General features: G+C 38.3%; 2 protein-coding genes across 3 annotated transcripts; both read right to left on the minus strand.

Annotated features, from left to right (window-relative positions):
* Window positions 1-659: 659 nt before the first annotated feature.
* LOC139932977 (transmembrane protein 120A-A-like) lies at window positions 660-12,879 on the minus strand. 2 transcript variants are annotated; one of them, XM_071926954.2, is made up of 12 exons: window positions 12,729-12,879; window positions 10,679-10,797; window positions 9,343-9,474; window positions 8,989-9,048; window positions 8,775-8,870; window positions 8,406-8,495; window positions 5,936-6,001; window positions 5,590-5,651; window positions 4,847-4,939; window positions 3,371-3,435; window positions 1,618-1,686; window positions 660-1,122 (listed from the first exon to the last, which is right to left on the minus strand). In XM_071926954.2, exons 1-12 carry the CDS (start codon window positions 12,801-12,803, stop codon window positions 1,009-1,011), a joined length of 1,041 nt encoding a protein of 346 aa, XP_071783055.1. In that variant the 5' UTR covers window positions 12,804-12,879; the 3' UTR covers window positions 660-1,008. The 2 variants fall into 2 exon arrangements, with proteins under 2 accessions (XP_071783055.1, XP_071783054.1); XM_071926953.2 differs by having other exon boundaries at window positions 4,847-4,942.
* A 1,850-nt stretch (window positions 12,880-14,729) lies between these two features.
* Window positions 14,730-19,588, minus strand: styxl1 (serine/threonine/tyrosine interacting-like 1). The gene is made up of 8 exons (XM_071926987.1): window positions 19,486-19,588; window positions 19,288-19,349; window positions 19,054-19,153; window positions 17,622-17,755; window positions 16,356-16,501; window positions 16,143-16,240; window positions 15,377-15,489; window positions 14,730-14,861 (listed from the first exon to the last, which is right to left on the minus strand). Exons 1-8 carry the CDS (start codon window positions 19,586-19,588, stop codon window positions 14,730-14,732), a joined length of 888 nt encoding a protein of 295 aa, XP_071783088.1.
* Window positions 19,589-20,304: the final 716 nt, after the last annotated feature.

Below are 20,304 nucleotides of genomic sequence, written 5' to 3' on the forward strand. Positions count from 1 at the left end.
TTCACCCAAAAATAGATGATGGTAAAACAGGTGACACCTGTACCAAGTATAGGTCTTTTGAACTCACAATGCAATCGTTTGGCTTCAGGACATTTGGATTATGCTGCACAAGCTCTTTGGAGTAGTTTTATGGTAATTTTCTGTCCTTTTTGGAACTCTAAAGATCCATCTCCCGTTCACTTAAGGTGTTTTGGAGAAGGCTGACATGGAGCTGCACTAGCTAACTCGCTGTGTGTTATGTGGACAAAGATCACAGATATTTTAACTGACATGAGGAGTAAAGAATGACAAAATTTTCATGAAAATTGTGTCATTTTGTCAGTTGAAACACCTGTGATCTTTGTCCACATAACACACAGCGAGTTAGCTAGTGAACTGGATAGCTGACCCTGACCTCTGACCTCTTTGTGAACGGGGCAAATCAGGGATCAATAAAGTATCAACAAAGGATCAATAACAGATAACTATCATGAAGCAACTGATAAATACTTGGTGACTGCAAAATTACATTTTACCATCACCTGTAACAATGGCTTAACTACTAATAATTGTACAAAAAGTAACATATAGGGCTTTGGTGGAGTGTTTTATTTTTGCTTTCTGTAAGGCCCAAGTATATTTAAAGTAGCACACAAACCGTAAACCCGTAGCTGTATATAACAGCTGTATAATTCTGACCATCTCTGTGAATCTTATTTAAACAACCTTACAGTATTACCAAATAAGACCTGGTTACCTGGTTGCTGTTATGATGGGTTGGTGTGATTATCCCTTCCCTATCAGACATGTTGCTATGACCATCCTTTAGGAGCAAAAATATCAAACTTTCAAATCAAAAGGACATGTAAAATAATGGCGGTCACAGAAATGTAAATGGTCCACAGGGACAACATTCAGAAAATCAACAAATAGCTCTAAAAAGAACATGAGTGCAATGGTGACTTTGCACATATTCCATCCCATAAATGGTGGATTTTTGGCAACAGTGTCTTGTCAATTATTCCAGGCTCATAAGCTCTTGGACTTGTCCTGGTTGTTCATGTACTTCTGGTAAACCACTCCCAGTGTGGTGAAGAAGTTCCCCATGAAGAGCACCAGGTAGGAGCAGCCACACATCACAACCTGCACCATAGCACAAAAAAGGACATTTGGTTGACATGAGCAACATATGCCACCACCACAGTATTTGGACAGATATCTTTTTTGACTAATAGCATGTTAAGTATAGAAAACTTTAGCCTGGTGCCACCATAGACTTCGTCTTTTTCATGGCTCTTGAAAGATGACACCAATGAATTACTACTGTCTGATAAGCTTACTGTTTCAACAGCAGATAACACAAGGGCCAACATTTGTATAGCAAATGAAGTCTTCACCATATCCCTAAAATATTTATGCATTAGAGTGAAAATATTGACATAATGCAACATAATAGCATCTATCTGCCTGGACTATATGCTGTATAGCCTAAAAATTTAGAATGTCTGTGTATTCCTGGACGTTTTGTAACATGAGTCAAATTAAAATAGGTGACAAAAATATGAGGGAATAACTTCACACTTCACTAGTTTATTATAAGATTGCGGTATTAACAGTGATGCTCTGAAGTGCTCTAACCTGCCACTCTTTACATTCTGGGAGCTGGGCCATTCTGAAGAGTGTTAGACCATTGTAGAGCTGCCAGAACTGTAAAACAGAGAATAGGCAGTCATAAATGGGCCAAACACAAGTACAATGCTTATAACACTCAATAATAACTTTCCATCTACTTTTCTGGTCACAAATATATACAGTGAAGTACAGCGATCTGATGATCAAGTTTGTAATATATATTGTATACAAAATTAAAAATGCTGCACGGAGCACCTTTTAATTAAACATCAATATATAATTGTCAAGTTAATTACCGGAAACAAAAAGGACCATGGAGACGATTGGTAAAGCTCTGTATGTGCTGGAAGAACAGCGTCCTCTTCCGGGTTTGTGCTATAAAGCAATCATCCTTTGTGCCGTAAAGCAATACAGCAGATTTCCCACCAAATCCGACCCGGTGGCACACAATGTAAAATGTAGTGTAGGTGCCAGTAGAGGCTGCCAATCTTCCTAACAACGGTCTTGTTTGTTTACGGTAATTACACTAATATCTCAAAATTAATGTGATAATCATTTGTTATAAATTGATTTATTTTATTTTATTCTAATTATTTATTATTTTTCTAGTATGTACCTCTGTTATTGTTGTTAAACTCAAACAAGTCATGCTTTTGGTTGTAAATTGTGTGTTTTCATTTCAATAAACATTTGGTCGCAAAAAAGAAATGTATGTGATAATGACTTATTAATGTTAAAGTGCTACACATAGCACCTTTAATATAGGCCTATATGTAACTCAACATGACAATAATGCGCAAAGATCCATAACAAAACTTGTACTATGTCTACTATGTCTAGCCCCTCAGTGGGATTACTGAGCATAAACCATGTAAGGCAATGCACACCATTACACAGCTACCAGAAGGGTAGCTGTGTAATGGTGTGTGTTTACATTGGCTACGTTTACATGCGCACAATAATGCGACTATTGCCAATACTACAATTACAGCTACAACTCCCCATAACTTCCCAACAAGCACACCAATTTTTTACTGTGAAATTTAGTCTTTGTCATTTTCTCACAGAAAGAGATTGGGTTAATGACAAGCATATTGACATGCATATCAATATTCATGAAGGGCGTTTCATTAACTATTCATGGCTAATTGTGGGAGTTAACGGAGTGGGAGTAAACGCTCGTTCACTTGTGTGCACAATTTCAAAAACTGAAAGGTTGGAAGATCATCGGTGAAAGGAACTAGGGACTGGAAGGACTTCAGAATGTTTCTCATCTATCTACCACTACCCAAAATTCTTTGAGCAATGGTAAAATTAACCAATCACTAAAAACAACACCTGGTTTTTGTTTGACACATGTAAACGTTAGAATAACTTGGTTAGTATAGCCCGGGTAAGCTGATGTTCCTATTATGAGAAACCTGGTTAAGATACTTGGCTTCCTCCCATATTAAACTGGTTACTGTGGCATAGAAACATCTTACTGCTTTCACTTTTGGTTTTCACTGTCTGTGCAAACTCAGTAGCATTATGGGTAAATTTTTTATATCAACAGTAATCATGGTGACAACAGTATTTACTATTCCTATTGGGATCTACTACTAGTGGTAAGCTACTATTGCTCAGTCAAAGAGGGAGAGGGGTATTCTGTTAACTGGTTTATTCGTGGAGTAAGGACAATAGTACTGTACTGTAATGTAAACATAGCCACTGTTAGTAGGAAAGGTCTAGGTAAGCACTACTGAGAGAGGACACTCACATGACCAAAGAACAGGAAAGGGAGGAGGAAGGTCAAACCTCTCCACATCCAGGACTGGAAACCCTCTGAACAAAAGGAGAGGAAGGAGAGGAGAAAAACTGAGCTGAATTTAACTGAATGTATCATGCTTTTTACAGGTAATTCTTGCTGCATCATCAGGAGGTACAGTACATACAATGAGTGTAATACATAGATAGACATAACAGACAATGTAATATATACAGTAGATAAATGGACATAAGATACACACATGGTCACAATGACTTCCAAACTTATACGTGCCTTTCATTGAAAACCCTATGCAAAATCAAGTTTGCTTGATTGACTAACATGCCCATTCCCATAGTCATGTCCCAATATTTGCCTTGTAGCACAATAGGCAGAGCATGGCACCAACATTGCCAGGATTAGGCAATAGATTCCCACTGGGGGCAGTACATGCTAAAAATGTAGGCACTCATGGTACTGTACGACTGTACAGGCTGGAGAAATAAAACCCTTACTGTTTTGTGTCAGGGAATGACAGTATGCCATAACATCTGCCATTAGGTGAACACTTTTATCCAATACTTCTAGCTATACAAATAAAATGGTTACAATCATTTTTTTTAGATGATTATTATTAGGCTATTATAACTACTACTACTCAACAGCTAGACTTCAGACAAGTGACTTTACCTTTCAGAACAAATTATGACATACTGGGGAGGTGGACAAAAACAAAAAAACACAGACAAACTGCATTAGCAAAGAGGAATAGTGGTGTCAAGTGGAAGCTCACTGACCGGGACAGACGGACACGTAACAGGTTAGACTGACAGACGGACACATAACTGCAGACTCAAAAATTAACCACAGAATTGACACCTCATTTATGGCAAGGCTGTCATTCAGAAACCGCTAGTATCCAAGGCCAAAACATAAAAAGTTATAACCTGGTGTAAGGAGCACAAAACCTGGAGCCCTGAGTAATGGAAAAACATTATCTGGTCTGATGAGTCTTTCAGCCCTTTTCCTCCATCCAGACAGGCCTTCAATCCAAAATGTCTGCTGACAAACTGGTTAAGACACTGCTCCATCATGATGTTTCCATATTCCAAGATGATAATGCCTCCATACGCACTGCTGGTTTCACCAACAGCAGGATGAGGTCAAATCAGCAGATCTAAACATCATTGAAGTAGATTTCCACCTCCTTCATCCCTCAAAGAACTGGAGGCTTTCCTTCTTGAAGAAAGGTCAAATATACACTACACACAGTTCAGGATGCAGGATGACAACAGGACAAGGAGGACTGAAGCTGTTCTGAAGGCAAGAGGTGGCCCTACTTTGGCCTTACTAGCTAGTTGATATTCATACATTTATTCATACATTAGGTCTTTGTCCACCCCCTGTGTTTCCTGAGCACCATCATATGTGTAAATGGTGTATATTTGTGTAATAGCAATGAAATAAAACAAAACAAATAGCACTCACCCACTGTCAAGTCCATAGTGTGTCTTTCTCCCAATGCTCTGAGCCTGTATAGACAGCCACTCTGGTAGTAGTACTGGAGAAACTGAACAAAGCCTACTTTGCAAAAAGAAAGCAGTGTTTTAAAGGCTTTAGTATTGCCCTTTCTTTTTTCTTTTTTTTTACACAAGATATCAGTCAGACATTGTATGTTATATGCTGCCGTGAAACATATTTTATTCATATGGAAGACTAAAACGCATTTTATAGTCAAACGTAATGTAAACGTATATGTAAAGCATGAATGTAAACAATGTGGCAGCGCTTACATCAAAATTTTTATACTTTTGCGTTGATGTGCTGGTAGCATGTTGTTGAAATCAGGTACACGGGTGGCAGTGTTTTAAAAAAACATCATATCACACCAAAATGAAACAGAAGAGAGGAAGAGGAAGCAGACGCGACAACAATCACCGGTAAAAACAAACATGGACGCGACTACAGCAGTGCAGCTGGAGGAATGGGATGTGTTGGAGCAGCTGGAGCTTGAAGAGTTGGATGCTGTCATGATCGCCCCTATCAACCAATCAGAGAGCGCAACTCCGCATAGACTCGATGCGAAGTTGAGATTCTTGGACAGGTACGCAACACCAAAGCGGAGACCCTTTTCAACCCCAAACACACGTCAATTTACATGCAGAGATGCTATTTTCATGATTAAGTATAAAATGCGCTTAAGACTCCAGGGCTGACATTGAGTCTCTTACTTTGGTATAGACAGTATGTTAGGAACTGGCTCCTAAACATCTGGTAGAGAGCACCTTCAGGCCTGTGAACAAAGTGGACATTTGGTTAGAATGGAGCTCCTGTGTACAATCTATATTTCGATTGTCTCAAAGCTTCAAAATCCTTCTCTAACTCGTCTGCTTCTCTTTACATCTCCTCCTTTGTGATCGGAACAGATTTAATAATGGAAATCAATAAGGTATAATGGCTTTTACCTGGATTCACCTTATCACTGTGCTTCATGAAAAGCGTAAGTGTCAAGAATATTTTGTACATTCAGTATAAGTGTATGTCTTCCTACATAGAAAAGTGGATGAAATCACTCACCAAGTTAGCATGACCCCAGACAGGAAAGTCGACACATAGTGGTGGAACACCCACCAACCCTTGATCCTGAAACAACATGGAGGATAGTCATTGAGGGATAAGAGATTATGACTTGAGGATGCTTGGTGTAGATGCAAGGTAGGTCTGTATGACATTAAACAAAAAAGTCCCTGAAAGCCATGGGGAATGGTGATATTCAATGTATCACACGCATATTTCCATACATACAGTATTTTGGGGACAAACGGTATCACTGCTTGATATTCTATGATGCTAACCGTCAAATTCACATTTTATTGCAGGCAAAATGTACAGATGTTCAGATCTGCATAAAAGCACCAAAATTGGTATACATGTACACTCTTAGGAAAAGGGGTTCCAAAAGGGATCTTTGCAGAGGGATATGGCTCTACCAATAACTATTTCCTGTTAGAACTAGAACTTATTGCACTCAAAATCTATTTTTGAATGAGAGGGTTCTTTGGTCATTTTTGGAAGTTGAGACGGGTGCTACACAGAACCCTTCTAATCTAAATAAGCTTCTTTTTTTTTGTTAAAGGAGAGAGGGTAGGTCGCTCTCAGTATATTATCTTTATCTGTATATTGTATTTTATCTGTTTTTTGATGCTGACCTCTGTTTCAATGATCAAGAAGGTTGTTCAGTCTTGTTTGAAGTAATGTGATGTGGTTTAAGTTAAGTTTATTTTATTTGGCATGGACATCACAGTAGCATTAGACCAGATGCACTGTGTTTAGTGTTTGTAGCAAAACGCTAATTTACAACACCTGTCCACAGGAGGCTTTTTAAAAAAATAGAAAAAAGAAAATAAAAGAAAGAAAAGAGAAAAAAAAAAGAAACGGAAGAAAAAAAAAAAAAGGACAAAATACACACAAATATATACACAAAAATACATCCGCAAATACACAAAATACAAAATACAGGTGTGTCTACAGGAGTATTAGGTGTGAGAACAATGTTGTTTCTCTTTTAGCCATGTTTTAATACCTCTGTTAAAAACATTAAGATTGTGTTGCATTTTCAGCTCAGTGGGCAGACAGTTCCATAGTTTTGCTCCTTTAACAGAGAAGACTGATTGTCCAAATGAGGTTTTGCGTATTGCAATGCGACAGTTACCGTTTATTGAGGCCTGTGTGCTGACTCTACTGGTGTGCTGGTGTCTTGTAACAAATTCATTAAGCAAGGAAGGAGCATGACCATGTAGGCATTTAAAAGTAAGCTTTAAGGTGGAATAGCTTATGAAGCTTTCGAAGCTGAACATATTGTGTTTCTCCAAGATGTGACAATGGTGCCACCTCATTGGTTTTTTGTCCATGATTTTTATTGTCCGGTTATATAGTGATATGATGGGTTTTATAGTTGTTTGTGAGGCTTGTGACCAGGTAGTGATGCAGTATGATAAGTGTGAGAATATCATGGCATGCATGTAGAGCTGGGCTGTGCTGAATGGCAGATACTTTCTGATGAGTCTGAAGCAGTTGAGATTTGATTTAACTTTTTTGCAAATATTATTCACTTGTTTATCAAATCTTAGATGTGAGTCTAAGATGATTCCTAAGTACTTGACATTGTCAACCTCACTGATGACCTCATTCTTTATTTTTACCACGAATCTTTCATTTTCGTGTCGTTTGCGTATAGAAAAACAGATTGTTTAATGGGCACACCACAGAACTTGAATGGATAGAACAATCATTCCCATGTGCACTGTTGGGTTAGCTCCCATATAAACCGACTTACAGCAAGTCGCTGAGGTGAGAGGTTTTGCAGCGAGAACCAAAGCAGCTTCTCCATCGCCTTGCTGCCATGGATTGCTAACATGCTAATGTAGACTAGAAGAGCTAGAGAGAGAAGTATAGCCTTTAATAAAGCTGCGTTAGCCTTAACATCAGCTTTCAGTTGAGTTTTGACAGTTTGCTAACAGACACATCTGCACAGTTCTCAAGCAAGTGTGACAGACTTTACGGCCTTAATACCCAGACTTGTTCTATAATTCCATAAATTCCACAATCGCCATTTTATGCTGTACTAGCCAAATTACCATGGCAAACTGTGGAAGGACCGTTCTATCAATTCTAGTTCTGTGGGGCAGAGAGAGAGAGAGAGAGAGAGAGAGAGAGCGAGAGAGAGAGAGAGAGACAGAGACACAATGTCATCACGTGATGTCTTTGCCATCACATGATCGTCTCAACACTTTGAGTGATAGGCATTTCAGTTTCATACTGATGCAAGCTCACACTTGTAAACCACATAACCACTATTGATTCAAAACAGGACTCAGGCTCCAGGCAGACAAAGTATGTCAGTGTCATCATATGGAAGCCAGTCTGAGCATGTGCTGCCTGCCCAAACTGAATTTGTCATCAATCTGCCGACTAGTGCTATGTGACCAGGTTATGCATCATGAATAGAAAATAATAAAATAATGGAAACAGTAATGTTGATCCAAACCTCGAGCCATTGCTAATGAGGATACTCTCCCGGATGGTGAGTGTGCAGTAATACCACACCAACAGGAAGTTGAATAGGGCATCTAGGGCTCTGACAAACAAAAACAAAAAGGTACATAAGGAAGTCAACCAAACCCAAAATGCACACACACAACGAAAACAATTAAAATCCTTCCATTCAAACACATGTGCAGCACTTGACGTGTGATAGTCAAGAGGAATATATTCTGAAAATGCTGACTATGACATAAAATACAGGAATGGCAGCACTCTAAAAGTTATTTGGAAAACATGACAAGGCTTAACCTCAGTTAATCAGTGAATAATTGATGAACACAATTGATAAGCCTTTCATGGTGGGAATTTTTACCTGTAGCTGAACAAAAAGCGACATGTGAAGGAGAACATGAAGAGGATGACGGTGAGGACTAATTTAAATTTCTCATATTCATCTTTGTAGGCAAATCTGTTGGAGAGGAAACAGAATGAATGATGTTATAGTGATGTTGACATAATGTACTGGTAATGGTATTTTGGGGTTCTTACAATATCATTTGACTGCACTAAAAGGCAAAGTGGCGTACTTGGATTGTTTGTTGAGGAGTGTTACATTGACGTTTCCTAAAACAAGAGTGAGGTATAACCTGAACAGGAAAAGGAAAAAGAACAAGTCATTGTAGAAGTCATTTCTTCATCATTTAGTTCAAATTCACATTCTAAAATGTGAATTTAACTAAAAATAAAATGTGGTGCACTTGCTGCATAATCATTCATAAACCTTTTGGAACACATTAGCTGTACCAGCATCAACTACAAAGCAGAACAGTTTGAAATGTTCAATGTTTGCCGTGTTGTTAGAAAAAACGACTGACGGTTTAGTTATTGAACTCCATTTTGCGATCTAAAGATACATGATGAAGCATATTAAATCATCAAACCCGTTCTTCTTTGGCAGGAAAGCTTCCATCTCGAAGAAAACATTTGGTCTGTCCTTGATTGAGTCCTGGATTTCATCGATGGCATTCATTTCCTCTGGACTTAATTTTTCTGTCCTGTTTTTTTCTTTGCATCTAAACATGGAAATGCATGATATTACATGATAGGCTATAACACAGCAATAGCCTTGTATACAACCAGGTAAACACACCTACAGCACATTTTATACAGATGATATGCCTTGTTACCAAAATATAGATGATTAAAGCTGTAATGTACAACTTAAACCTGATTAAAGCTGTAATGCACAACTTTTTCCACACAAATAAAATAAATAGGATATTTTATACATTATCAGTGTGGTAATGACTTGGTGGTAAAGTGCTTTTTCAATGATGTTGGGGACATTTTGGGCCGTATACCATTTTCTATGGGTGTGTTGAATGGCCATGGGCAATGGTGAGCTCATAGCAACAACAACGAGGAAAGCAGTAAGAAAAGAAACAACAGCGAAGCTAAATGTTCAAAAACATGGTGAACATCAGCATTTTTCAAAGAAATACATAATGAAAATACACTGTGGATAGTAGGCTTGGGGGATATAAAAAATGTTATATTGCGATGCTGTTCCGCCAAAATATTGCGATATGCAATATTACTGCAGGGGGGTGGTCCGACGTTTTGTTTTGTTTTTCTCGTTTTTTAAATTTTAAAATTTTTGTTTATTTATCCTAAATTACATAAAATGTTTAGGCAATTTATAATAATAATTCGAGGTAAATATTGCGGTATTCAATATTATCGAATATCGGCCCAAGCCTAGTGGATAATCATATTTGCGTCATATCAGCACAGAAGCACATATATATTCAACATATATATATGTATATATATATATACACCTAGCAATGTCTTTACTGTTGTTGTTGATTAATTCATGTGTACCAATGTACATTTTAAATGCAACAGTCATTTTAGGATGATGATCTTATCTGCTTTTGAATTATCACTTGCCTTTTTGCCAATTAGGTCTGTTATTGAACTCTCACAAAAATAAATAAGAATACATGTTTAGGTTTATTTATTTATAGTTAATTTATCTATGTTACTATTCAAACAGAGAGAGAGAGGGAGGGAGAGAGAGAGAGAAACAAATAAACGTGAAGAAATGAAGAAGATGAACGATATAAAGTTAATCACCGAAGTGGAAAAGTATAGTGAGCCGTCAGCATTGTTTGTACAAAGACAACATTAAGACTGTGTAGTGCCTAGTCCTCAGGGAAGCTATAGCTTTAAGATGTAGTACACTGGCAGCATGTTTGCTCAGTCAATACCTACTCTTCTAGTGAAACAGTGAGTTCTTTCAGTTTCTTCCTCTGACGTGCAATAGCACCGGAGCAGCTATCTTGCAGTTTGGTGACCTCCTCAAGTTTCTGTTTATATAAACGATGGGTCTCCTGGAGGTAAAAAAAAAAATACAACAGAGGAACGTGTGAAAATATAACTATTCACTCTCAATGACAACCTTCTTCACATTTTAATGGAGTGTATGGAGCAGATACAAATGAAATTTGAGTTTACTTACTCTGCCAGTCAGTTAGGGAGGTAATCCAACATGTTATATATGGACTGTTTTTTTTATTTCTTCCAATTCTCAAAATTTAGGTTATTTTCTTATGTCAATATCAATTTGGCAGGGTGTGACCGGTATGGGCAGTTGACAAGAGTGGAAATAACTAATTATATCTACTCCCATTGCTGTAGTTGAGTAGCTTTTTGTGTACTTGTACTTTTTCCTAGGCTCAGCAATTTTACTTTTACTTAAAGCTGCACTAAGCGATTTTCCGACCACTAGAGGGTGACAGAAACCGCAACACATTTGTAAATAAAGCACAGCAAAGCTGCTGGACTACGGAGGCCACTAAGTACAAACTGTGCATAAACGCTAATAGCTAAGCTAAACGTACCTACGGAGAAGTGTTGCCGGTTACCAGTCTCGCTTTGCCAGAACTTTCTCCCACTGAAGGTTACATGTCCCACAATGACAAGTGAAGAGGTAGGTAGCAAGTTTACTAGTTTATCAACTTTACTCACTCGCTTCATCGATCCCACCATTGCGAGAAGTTTTTTTCAGGAATGGGAACGCCGCTTTTAAACAGCGAGGGAGAAGACAAGCTAGTTTTTAAAAAATGAAAAGCTACTGAATGGACCGAGAGGAGCTCTGACAACAAGCTTTAGAAAAGAGGTGAAAACAGCCAACACAGCTGGCCCCTAACCCTAACCTGTATTGGTTTATATCATTATGTCTCAAGGAAAACTCCACATAGCACACGTTAGTTTCAGGATTGGTTATAGGGTCTGAAATCGCTTATTGCAGGTTTAAGTACATTATTGCTTAACTATTGTACTTATCACATCCATTATTTTAATTCTTTGTGATATCAGTATCTGAAAGTAACTTCTTGGCTCACCTGCCAAGGGCTACTAAACAAAAACAATTTCCACCAGTCAAAATAATAAACACAAAATAACAAATTTTTCATACAAACATGTCATCCTACCCGTTTTCAATTCTCTTTCATGTATAAAATCAGGTACTGTGCGTTAATTTAAAACTTGCGCATTCACATTTGTAATTCATCATGAAGTGCAACCAAGGAGGTTTTATTATATTATAGAGTGCAACAGCATTTAAAATTGCAAGAGAGCATTTTGATGATTTGATTGACTCATGGTCAGACAGAAGGTATGGTGCCCAGCAGGGACAAAGTTTGAGAAGGAAGAAGGGAGAATGGAGGTGAGACTGGGAGACTTGGGATCACTTCTGTGCTTCAGCATCAAAAGACCTCAATTGATGACTTCAGGTCAACAGTTGCCAACTTTTAAGAAATTGAAATGTGAAGGTTTACATTTTTAATCAACATGCAGTTAACTGAGCTCCAAAAGTATGTGGAGTAGCACACTAATTGATGTTTTCCACATTTCCAGCTTCAGTTTTAGGATATTTTCAGACTTTTAAGGGGGGAAAGATAAATAATAAATGAACGCTGTTAATGCTGGTTTACATTTTTGGTTGTCTTATGATGGTCATCAACTGGAGGTCATAGTTTAACCACCTTTTTATTTGCCACGACATTACTAAGTATGGAGTAACATGGTTGGGGTGAAAAAGAAGAAGTAAACATGGGTGCGGGTTATAACTCCAGCTCCTGCTAGTGAGACAGAGAGACAGAGAACCAAACCTCTGTCTCGTCTATTGACTTCCACTGAGGTCTATGGCTGGCACGGCACCACTCTTATCTCCTGAGGGCGGATCCTGGTCACTGTTCCCCTTCCGCCCTCCCACCGGCTGTTAGCTCCCCCGGGCAAACACACACTCAGTCCTTACCTGAACCTGTTGGTAGTCCTTCTCCAAATCCCCCCATTCCTGTAAACATTCGGCCACGCCAGTCGGACTGAACATTTTTTTTTAAATCTACTCTGACGAAAGAAAAGTCTAGCTCCGTCGTGCAACAGTTGTACTGGCTTTTACGTCCTTTCAGCTGCCAGTGTCAAGGCAACTAGAATTAAAAAAGTACGACTTCCGGTCACAACCTTCAAAATAAAATCTTTATTGACGAACATGAGTTTCAAAATGTGTTTTTTTGAACAATGCAAAGTACAAAAGTGAAAATAATTAATGCCTATATCAAATTTAAACCATTTGAAAATGTGTCCACTATCTTATAAAAGTCTATTTTCAGAATCGGGGTGTCCCATCTCAGTGGCTCAAAGACACTAATGGCTATAGAATAGGGGCCAGAGTGCCTGCGTTCAAGCTTGATGTTAGAGAGTTTATTTTTATATTTTGGCAATCATACGCGTATCTCGCATAGATCTATATAGTTATCAATGGGACAACAGCTGCAGTTTCACTCCTATTTATTGTTAGTAGTGTGATACGATTTTGTTTCTCTGTACACCCTAAAGTATTCTTTCTTTCCAGGAGTTACAATTTTGATACTTTTATTTGGGAGGCCACATCACTTGACTTCCGGTTTTATTCTAGCTATTTGTAGCTAGTTTGACGCAGCTTTGTCAACTGTGCGTCGCGCGACGTGCTACTTTCCAACTGGTTTGACCAATCAAATGTCCCGTTGGTGTTCTTGGAGTTTTCGGTGCCTCGTCTTAGCCAATCAGCGCCTTCGAACAGCTGCTTGCGGGCCGAGCCTGTATTTTTAGAGCTGGTATTATGTAACTCTGTGGGGAACTGTCACTGTCACTAGCGCTATTGCTAATGGTGCTAGTGTGTTGCTTAGAGGGGCTTCTCAAACGTTTTCGTTCCATGGACCCCCAAATAGACCCACATTAGTCCCACAGACAAAGGTTTGATAAGATTTAGTCTCAGTGACATACAGGAAGATTTTAGTTATTGTTTTAGTATTGAATTGTAGAACTGTCTCGCTGTAGGTGGGGAGATGACACTGGTGAGAGTGACAATTTAGAGGACTAGGCTATATGCTATAATCATATTGGAGCTTAATCCTGCTGAGTCACCAGTTAATATGTTTTTCTTTGGATTTCTAAGAATAATAATACAGCTATGCACTCATTACTCCAGCAAGATGCTGTGTCAGCTTCTTCAACACATTGGAATAGCCTGGTTGATGGAATTAGCGGGAAAAAAGTATGATTTATGCCATACAAATTCTTTATTACCAACGAGGTTAGAGAAGTTTATTCTCCTTAACAGCCTGATGTGTTTCTGATTGTGTGTTTGTATTTGTATACCTCTATGTCTTTGATTTTGATTTTTTTAAAGGGACATCCTGGTCACATCACATTCAGATAAGGCTTAAAGTCAACTCTCTACTTCAGTTGTTCTCAGCGTGGGGTCCAGGGACCACCAGGGGTCCTTGAGGGGGATCCAGAAGGTCCCCAGCCAATTGATGAATTGTTAAACTTCAGCATTATTTAATTTACAAGAAGTTAACACAGTTAGAGAATGTATAAGAATTACTATTTTGATCATAGTTTCACTGTTATCTCTCTACCTATAATACAGATAGTCATGGAATTCTGGACAAAATCATATCTAACAATATTCTCAGATTTGGGTTCAAGAGACAAAATCTCATCAAATGGGGTCCGTGGCTCTAATGTGGACTAAATTAAGGTCCTTGATATGAAAAAGGTGCTCTACTTAACCCCAACCCTAAAACACCAAATTGGCTTTAATTTGGATTATTTCATTCTTTATCTTACTCTGCATATAGAATAATAATACTGAAAGAAATACAGTGGGCTGATATATTATATGGGATGAAAACGTCTTTATTGCATCAAGCAAATATGAATTTGTCATTCGCTCGGAAAAGTCACAACCTTGATCCTGCTGTGGGTTCTTCTGTTAAAAATGAGGCTCAGAAACATCGGTCAGTGTCTTTCCCATGGTGTGAAGCTCCCAGTCTGACAGCTGCTGTACAAACCCCCTGTTTGGCCTCATGTTGTTTTTACATTTCAACACATACTCCCAGGCCTCCTGGAAAAGGTCAAAGTCACAATATCATTATGTAAAAAGGAAATACATTAACACGATGAAACCAAACCCCTTAATTATATCCCAGAAATGTCCTTAATTTCTCATTACATAAACATTAATTATCTATTAAAAATAACAGCTTTAAAAAGGTTAGTATCATGGGTTTTTAAGGGATTTATTCATGGGTTGGTTCGTGGAGATACTAGTTATTAAGGGATTTTTCATGCCTTGTGTGCATGGTTTACAGGGTTATTAATGAGTTATTAATGGAATTATTAATGTCTCCCTGAATTTGACATTAAATTAGAAAGGAAGCAGTCAAACATTAAGGGTTGTTTAAGGGGATTTTGCATGAATTACGGGGTGAATTAATGTAAATGTAAGGGTATTTTAAGGGATTACTGGTTCGTGGAGTACTCCGTTTTGGAACGTAAATTCCTCTCCCACTTGAGTTTCAAAACCCTTTCATTTCTATGACAACATACACACCGTCAAACCGCATAAAGACAACTTGCCTGCAATGTGTGTTTCAGGTGGTGCATCAGGAAGGCGATGGTGACAGCACTACAGCGGCTTATGCCATGACTGGAACATATCAGCACACGAGACCCCATGTTCAGATGGGAACCTGAAAACAAGGAAGGAGTGTGAGATGGATGGCTCCATAAACAAAAGAGCTCTATACTACATCAATCAAACCAAACAGCAGGAACTACATGTGTAGCAAAACTGACAAAAAATTACTTTGAAGTTAATCTCTTTGTCTGTCCCGACAAAAGCGGTGCTGGTAAAGAAATGGAATGTCTTATCATTTAATAGTAGGGATGGGACTATATATTGAAATTCAATATATCGCGATACAAAAGTGTGACAATACGTATCGTGGGTCAGAGAAATGAATCGTGATATTAGCTCCATTTTATTCTGCTGTAGTAGGTAATCACAAATGAGACGGCTTGACCATCACAATTTCACAAGCTCTCCATCCAAATTATATTATTTGCACTTTGTAATGACATTTTTAAATTGTTGTTTACATTCTAGCAAGTCAATGCCATCGCTACAAAGATTTGTGGCTCAGAAATAAACATAATTCTGCACAGTCAGAATTATGTTTATTTCAATACAAACAGTACAAACGTATCATATTGTACCGTATCATATCGTATCGTACCGTATCGTCGTATCCCATCCCTATTTAATAGCATTTATGGGTATAATTTTGTACCCATAAATACTCATAAGTAAAATAAGCATATTATGAACAATCATTGTACTTACCAATAAAAACACAAAGTGTCTCAAAGCTTGAGTACAAATCGGACATCACTGAATCCGCGACAGGTATGTTAAGGATGGTCTGCTTTCCCTTTTCAAACCTAATTTCAAAAGAATCATTCACATTGACAAATCCATTCATCAAATAATACAACCATGATACAGTGCATCCATAATATTCTCTACTCATGTTGCAAATATCAAGTCATGCCTTACTCCAGACTGCTGCTCTGTGAGATATTGACCATAGCGCTAATTTTCAGGTCCTCACGGAGGTTGCGATTGGTGGCTTGCTTGTGGTCGCCCATATAGAGCAGACCTGCTATGATCTCCACTGGGTAAGTCTGGAGAGTTTCCAGCTCCTGAGATATTCAACACATATGTCATCCAAATCAGCATGTATCAACAATCCGAAACAAGTGACCCCTTAAAGGAAAAATCCACCCTAAAACACTTTAAAGCAATATTCCACTTAGTTTTAACATGGGGGTTATTCGGCACTTGACCACCATGAAAACCACGCTGGACGAGCTTGTAGCGTTCAGATTTTTACTTCCCATTCATTTGAATGAGGCCATGAAAATAGACTGAAAACTGACATTTAACACGTTGGTGAACAGATTCAACAACAGATCCTGCTGCTGTGATTTTCAACTGACTGTTGGTCCAACGTTTTAGAACATAATTTTGCCAAAGATTTCGCCTGTTTGGGAGACTTGATCTACTTTTATTTTTAAATACAAATTTTAGTGTAAACCAAGAATATAAATGCAAAATGAGGACGGACCAATTATTGCTTTATTGTCTTAGAAGCAGGATCTGCTGTTGAATCTGTTCACAAATGTGTTAAAGTCGAGATGAAACGGCATTTCGAGAGTATCTAACTTCCGTATCGTGACGTATTTCCAAGTGAAACAGGAAAGACAGGCGGGACATAACGTTGGGAGGAATTTGATTTGAACGTTGAAAAGTGGGTGTGCTGTTGCTAGCTAGCTAACTAATGAATCTTAGCCTCTTAGCTCTGTGCGCTAAAAGTTGAAGATTGATTGATGGGTGGATGTAATGATATTATTGGTTGAAATTAGTTACGGGCATGCTTACGTAAGCACACGGCATATTTTGTTTTACAGGAAGAAAACATGATTGAATTTTGATATAAGAATACAATGAAATTGATTTTTGGTATTATTTTTGGCATATATTGTTAAATAGGTGCACAGTATGACCGGGGATGTGATCTAAAAGGGTTAAAAAGGCATTTTTCATTTCATCTCGTCTTTAAATGTAAGTTTTCAGGATATTTTCGTGGCTCATTCAAATGCTACAAATGCTATAAACTCGTCCAGCTGCATCCGATCTTGGTGAGTAGTTTATATTCTGGTTTTCATGGCGGTCAAGTGCTGAATAACCCCCATGTTAAAACTAAGTGGAATATTGCTTTAAGAAGAACAGGAAGCCCCAGTTCGGGGGAAGGCATGTTACCATGATGGTGTACATGATTTTCACGGTTCTTAAGAAAGGGTACAGGGCGGAGAACTTCTGATAGCCTCCTTTCACTATGTGGATGGGATAGAGGCTGGCTTTAGCCAGGGTTTGGGCACATTCCACAGCTCCACCTACAATCATGACCAAAGGAACAAGTTTGAAGAATGTCTCATTCCGACTGCTAAGCATGTCTCTGAGGGCATCAATTATAGGTACACTGCCTGTCAAAAGTTTGGACCACATTTTTCTTTATTTTTACTATTTTCCACATTTTAGAATAACAGTAGTCATCAAAACTATGAAATAACACAAATGGAATTATGCAGTGACAAAAAAAGTGTTAAATCAAAACTATCTTATATTTTAGATTTTTTAAAGTAGCCGCCCTTTGCCTTGATGGAAAGGCAAAGGCTTTGGAAAGAAATTCATACATAGGCATCAACTTCACTATTTATATTTGTCTAAGATAAGCATAAGCCTTTAGATCAAAATGGCTTTAACATAATGAAAAACATAGTACACGTGTCCAAACTTTTGATGGGCAGTGTATATACAGACATAGATTTTTGAAGAATAATCTATTTGCAACTCTCAGGTCCTACCATAATTCAAAATATAGGATGCTTTTTCTGAACTGTCTTTCAACAATGCTAATATAACCAAACTGTACAGCTCATTCAAAATGTACTTGAGGTTTTTTATTTTTATTTCATTATTTTTTTCACAAAACAGAACATTGTTACACTGTGTCTTTCCCATGCAATGAAAGGAGTACGAGAGGACACAGAGTTCCAAATAGATAATAATTCTTTTAACTGTAAAAAATAAATAAATTACAAAATAAAGTCAAGACAAAGTAAAGCGTGAATCAACCCAATTCATTCAACATGATTACGACTGAGCGGTTTCCAATGCAATGCTTATGCCTACAAAATTTGGACTATATAATGGACGTGATTGAAAATGTAGTGAAGCACACACAGCAAAATTGTCAGAGTTAATTTAGCACTTTAGATAGTTTTGACCAGCTGCCTCAGAACCATATCAGCTTTATGAGTGGGAATTGGCAATGTCATTGGCTTGCTAGAATGTAAACAATTTAAAAATGTCATTGCAAAGTGCAAATAATATAATTTGGATGGAGAGCTTGTGAAATTGTGATGGTCAAGCAAGCGTCTCATTTGTGATTACTACAGCAGAATAAAATGGAGCTAATATCACGATCTATCATTTTTCTGCCCCACGATACGTATTGTCACATTTTTGTATCGCGATATATTGAATTTTGATATATCGTCCCATCCCTATTATTAACACTGGAGATTAGAAGTTGCTGTGTAGTACTAAAAATACTCAAAAAAGTACAAATACATAAACAGAGCGACTTCATTTCACCCTTGCATGGCAGCACCTGTGAATTTCAGCTTACCTTGCCCTTGCAGAGAGCTTGTGTCACTGTCATACACCACTATGTACTGCATGCTGTCAATCTCCACTGCCTCTGGCATGAGGAATGTGCCATCTGAATCCTGGAAAAATGTTAATTAAAGAGAGAAAGCTTGGATCTTTTATGCACTACGTAACCTTGTATTGCAGGTCTTGTCTTTCAGTCAGGAGTGGATGGACAGATGTGAATACAATGTGGACAAAATGATTTCCATACCCTTTTTACATGTCTAGCTGTTACGATATGGCTCACATTATAATGCTGCCTTTCACGAGCATCTAGAGAAAAGTGCATAAGTCAATTATAACGGAAATTGAATTGCTTAAAAGCAGAGCAATCAGACACATCAAACTCATATATTCCAGTGGTCACATAGTCTAGCATTTAATAATGAACATACATCTCATCTCTTACCAATCAAACAGAGATAGTTAATCTCTGCCAACCTGGGCACATGGCTGTACTGGTTGAGGATGTTGTACAGTTCACATGGTTCACACATAATGATTCCAGCCATTGCAGGAGGCCCGGCAACATGAAAACAATGCTGAAAACCAATGTCAGTACGTCTACTTAAATAAATACAACCCGAATACTGCTTCTGATATGCACGCAGAAACTAGAAACTTTAGGTGAGCAAGCTAGCCAGCTAACTGGTTTTGAAGACCAAACCTGGTTTGTATCAGTGACTGTGTATTGTTGCTAGGCAACGGAGCGTCTTCCGGGATAAGTGTTCGAGGCGTCCATGGAGGCGTCGAGCAAGGAGGTGCGTCGAGCTGCAGCGGTGGAGAGTCTCGTCTGTGGATTAAAAAAAAACACAAAAACACTTACACAACTTGACACTAGTCGGCGGTATAGCGGAGATGTTTTTAGTAAAAGGAAGCAACTAAACAACTAAAGAGAAAGACAAATGGGAAGAAATTATTGCACATGCTATTCTAATTCTCACTTTCGACTTCTTCCGTCTTCACTGATAGTAACAACCCGAGTAGACTGCTTCTTGTTTTGGTTGGGAGTCACATTGTCTGTTGATGACTGGAACATAACTAAGGTCTTGGACTTTCTCCACAGCACTGGGCGGCCTATATCCACTGGTGTAGTAGTCGGTTAATTGAAATCGGCACTTAGCCTGTGGAGGGCAGCAGTGCGCCTTCATTGCGTCTAGTCTGCCGCAAACGCAAAATAATAAGAAGAAAGAAGTCTGTTACTACGCAACGACAAGCCTTGAGTTGG

This window comes from Centroberyx gerrardi, chromosome 11 (genome assembly GCF_048128805.1).
Source record: "Centroberyx gerrardi isolate f3 chromosome 11, fCenGer3.hap1.cur.20231027, whole genome shotgun sequence".
In the NCBI taxonomy this organism is placed as follows: domain Eukaryota; kingdom Metazoa; phylum Chordata; class Actinopteri; order Beryciformes; family Berycidae; genus Centroberyx; species Centroberyx gerrardi.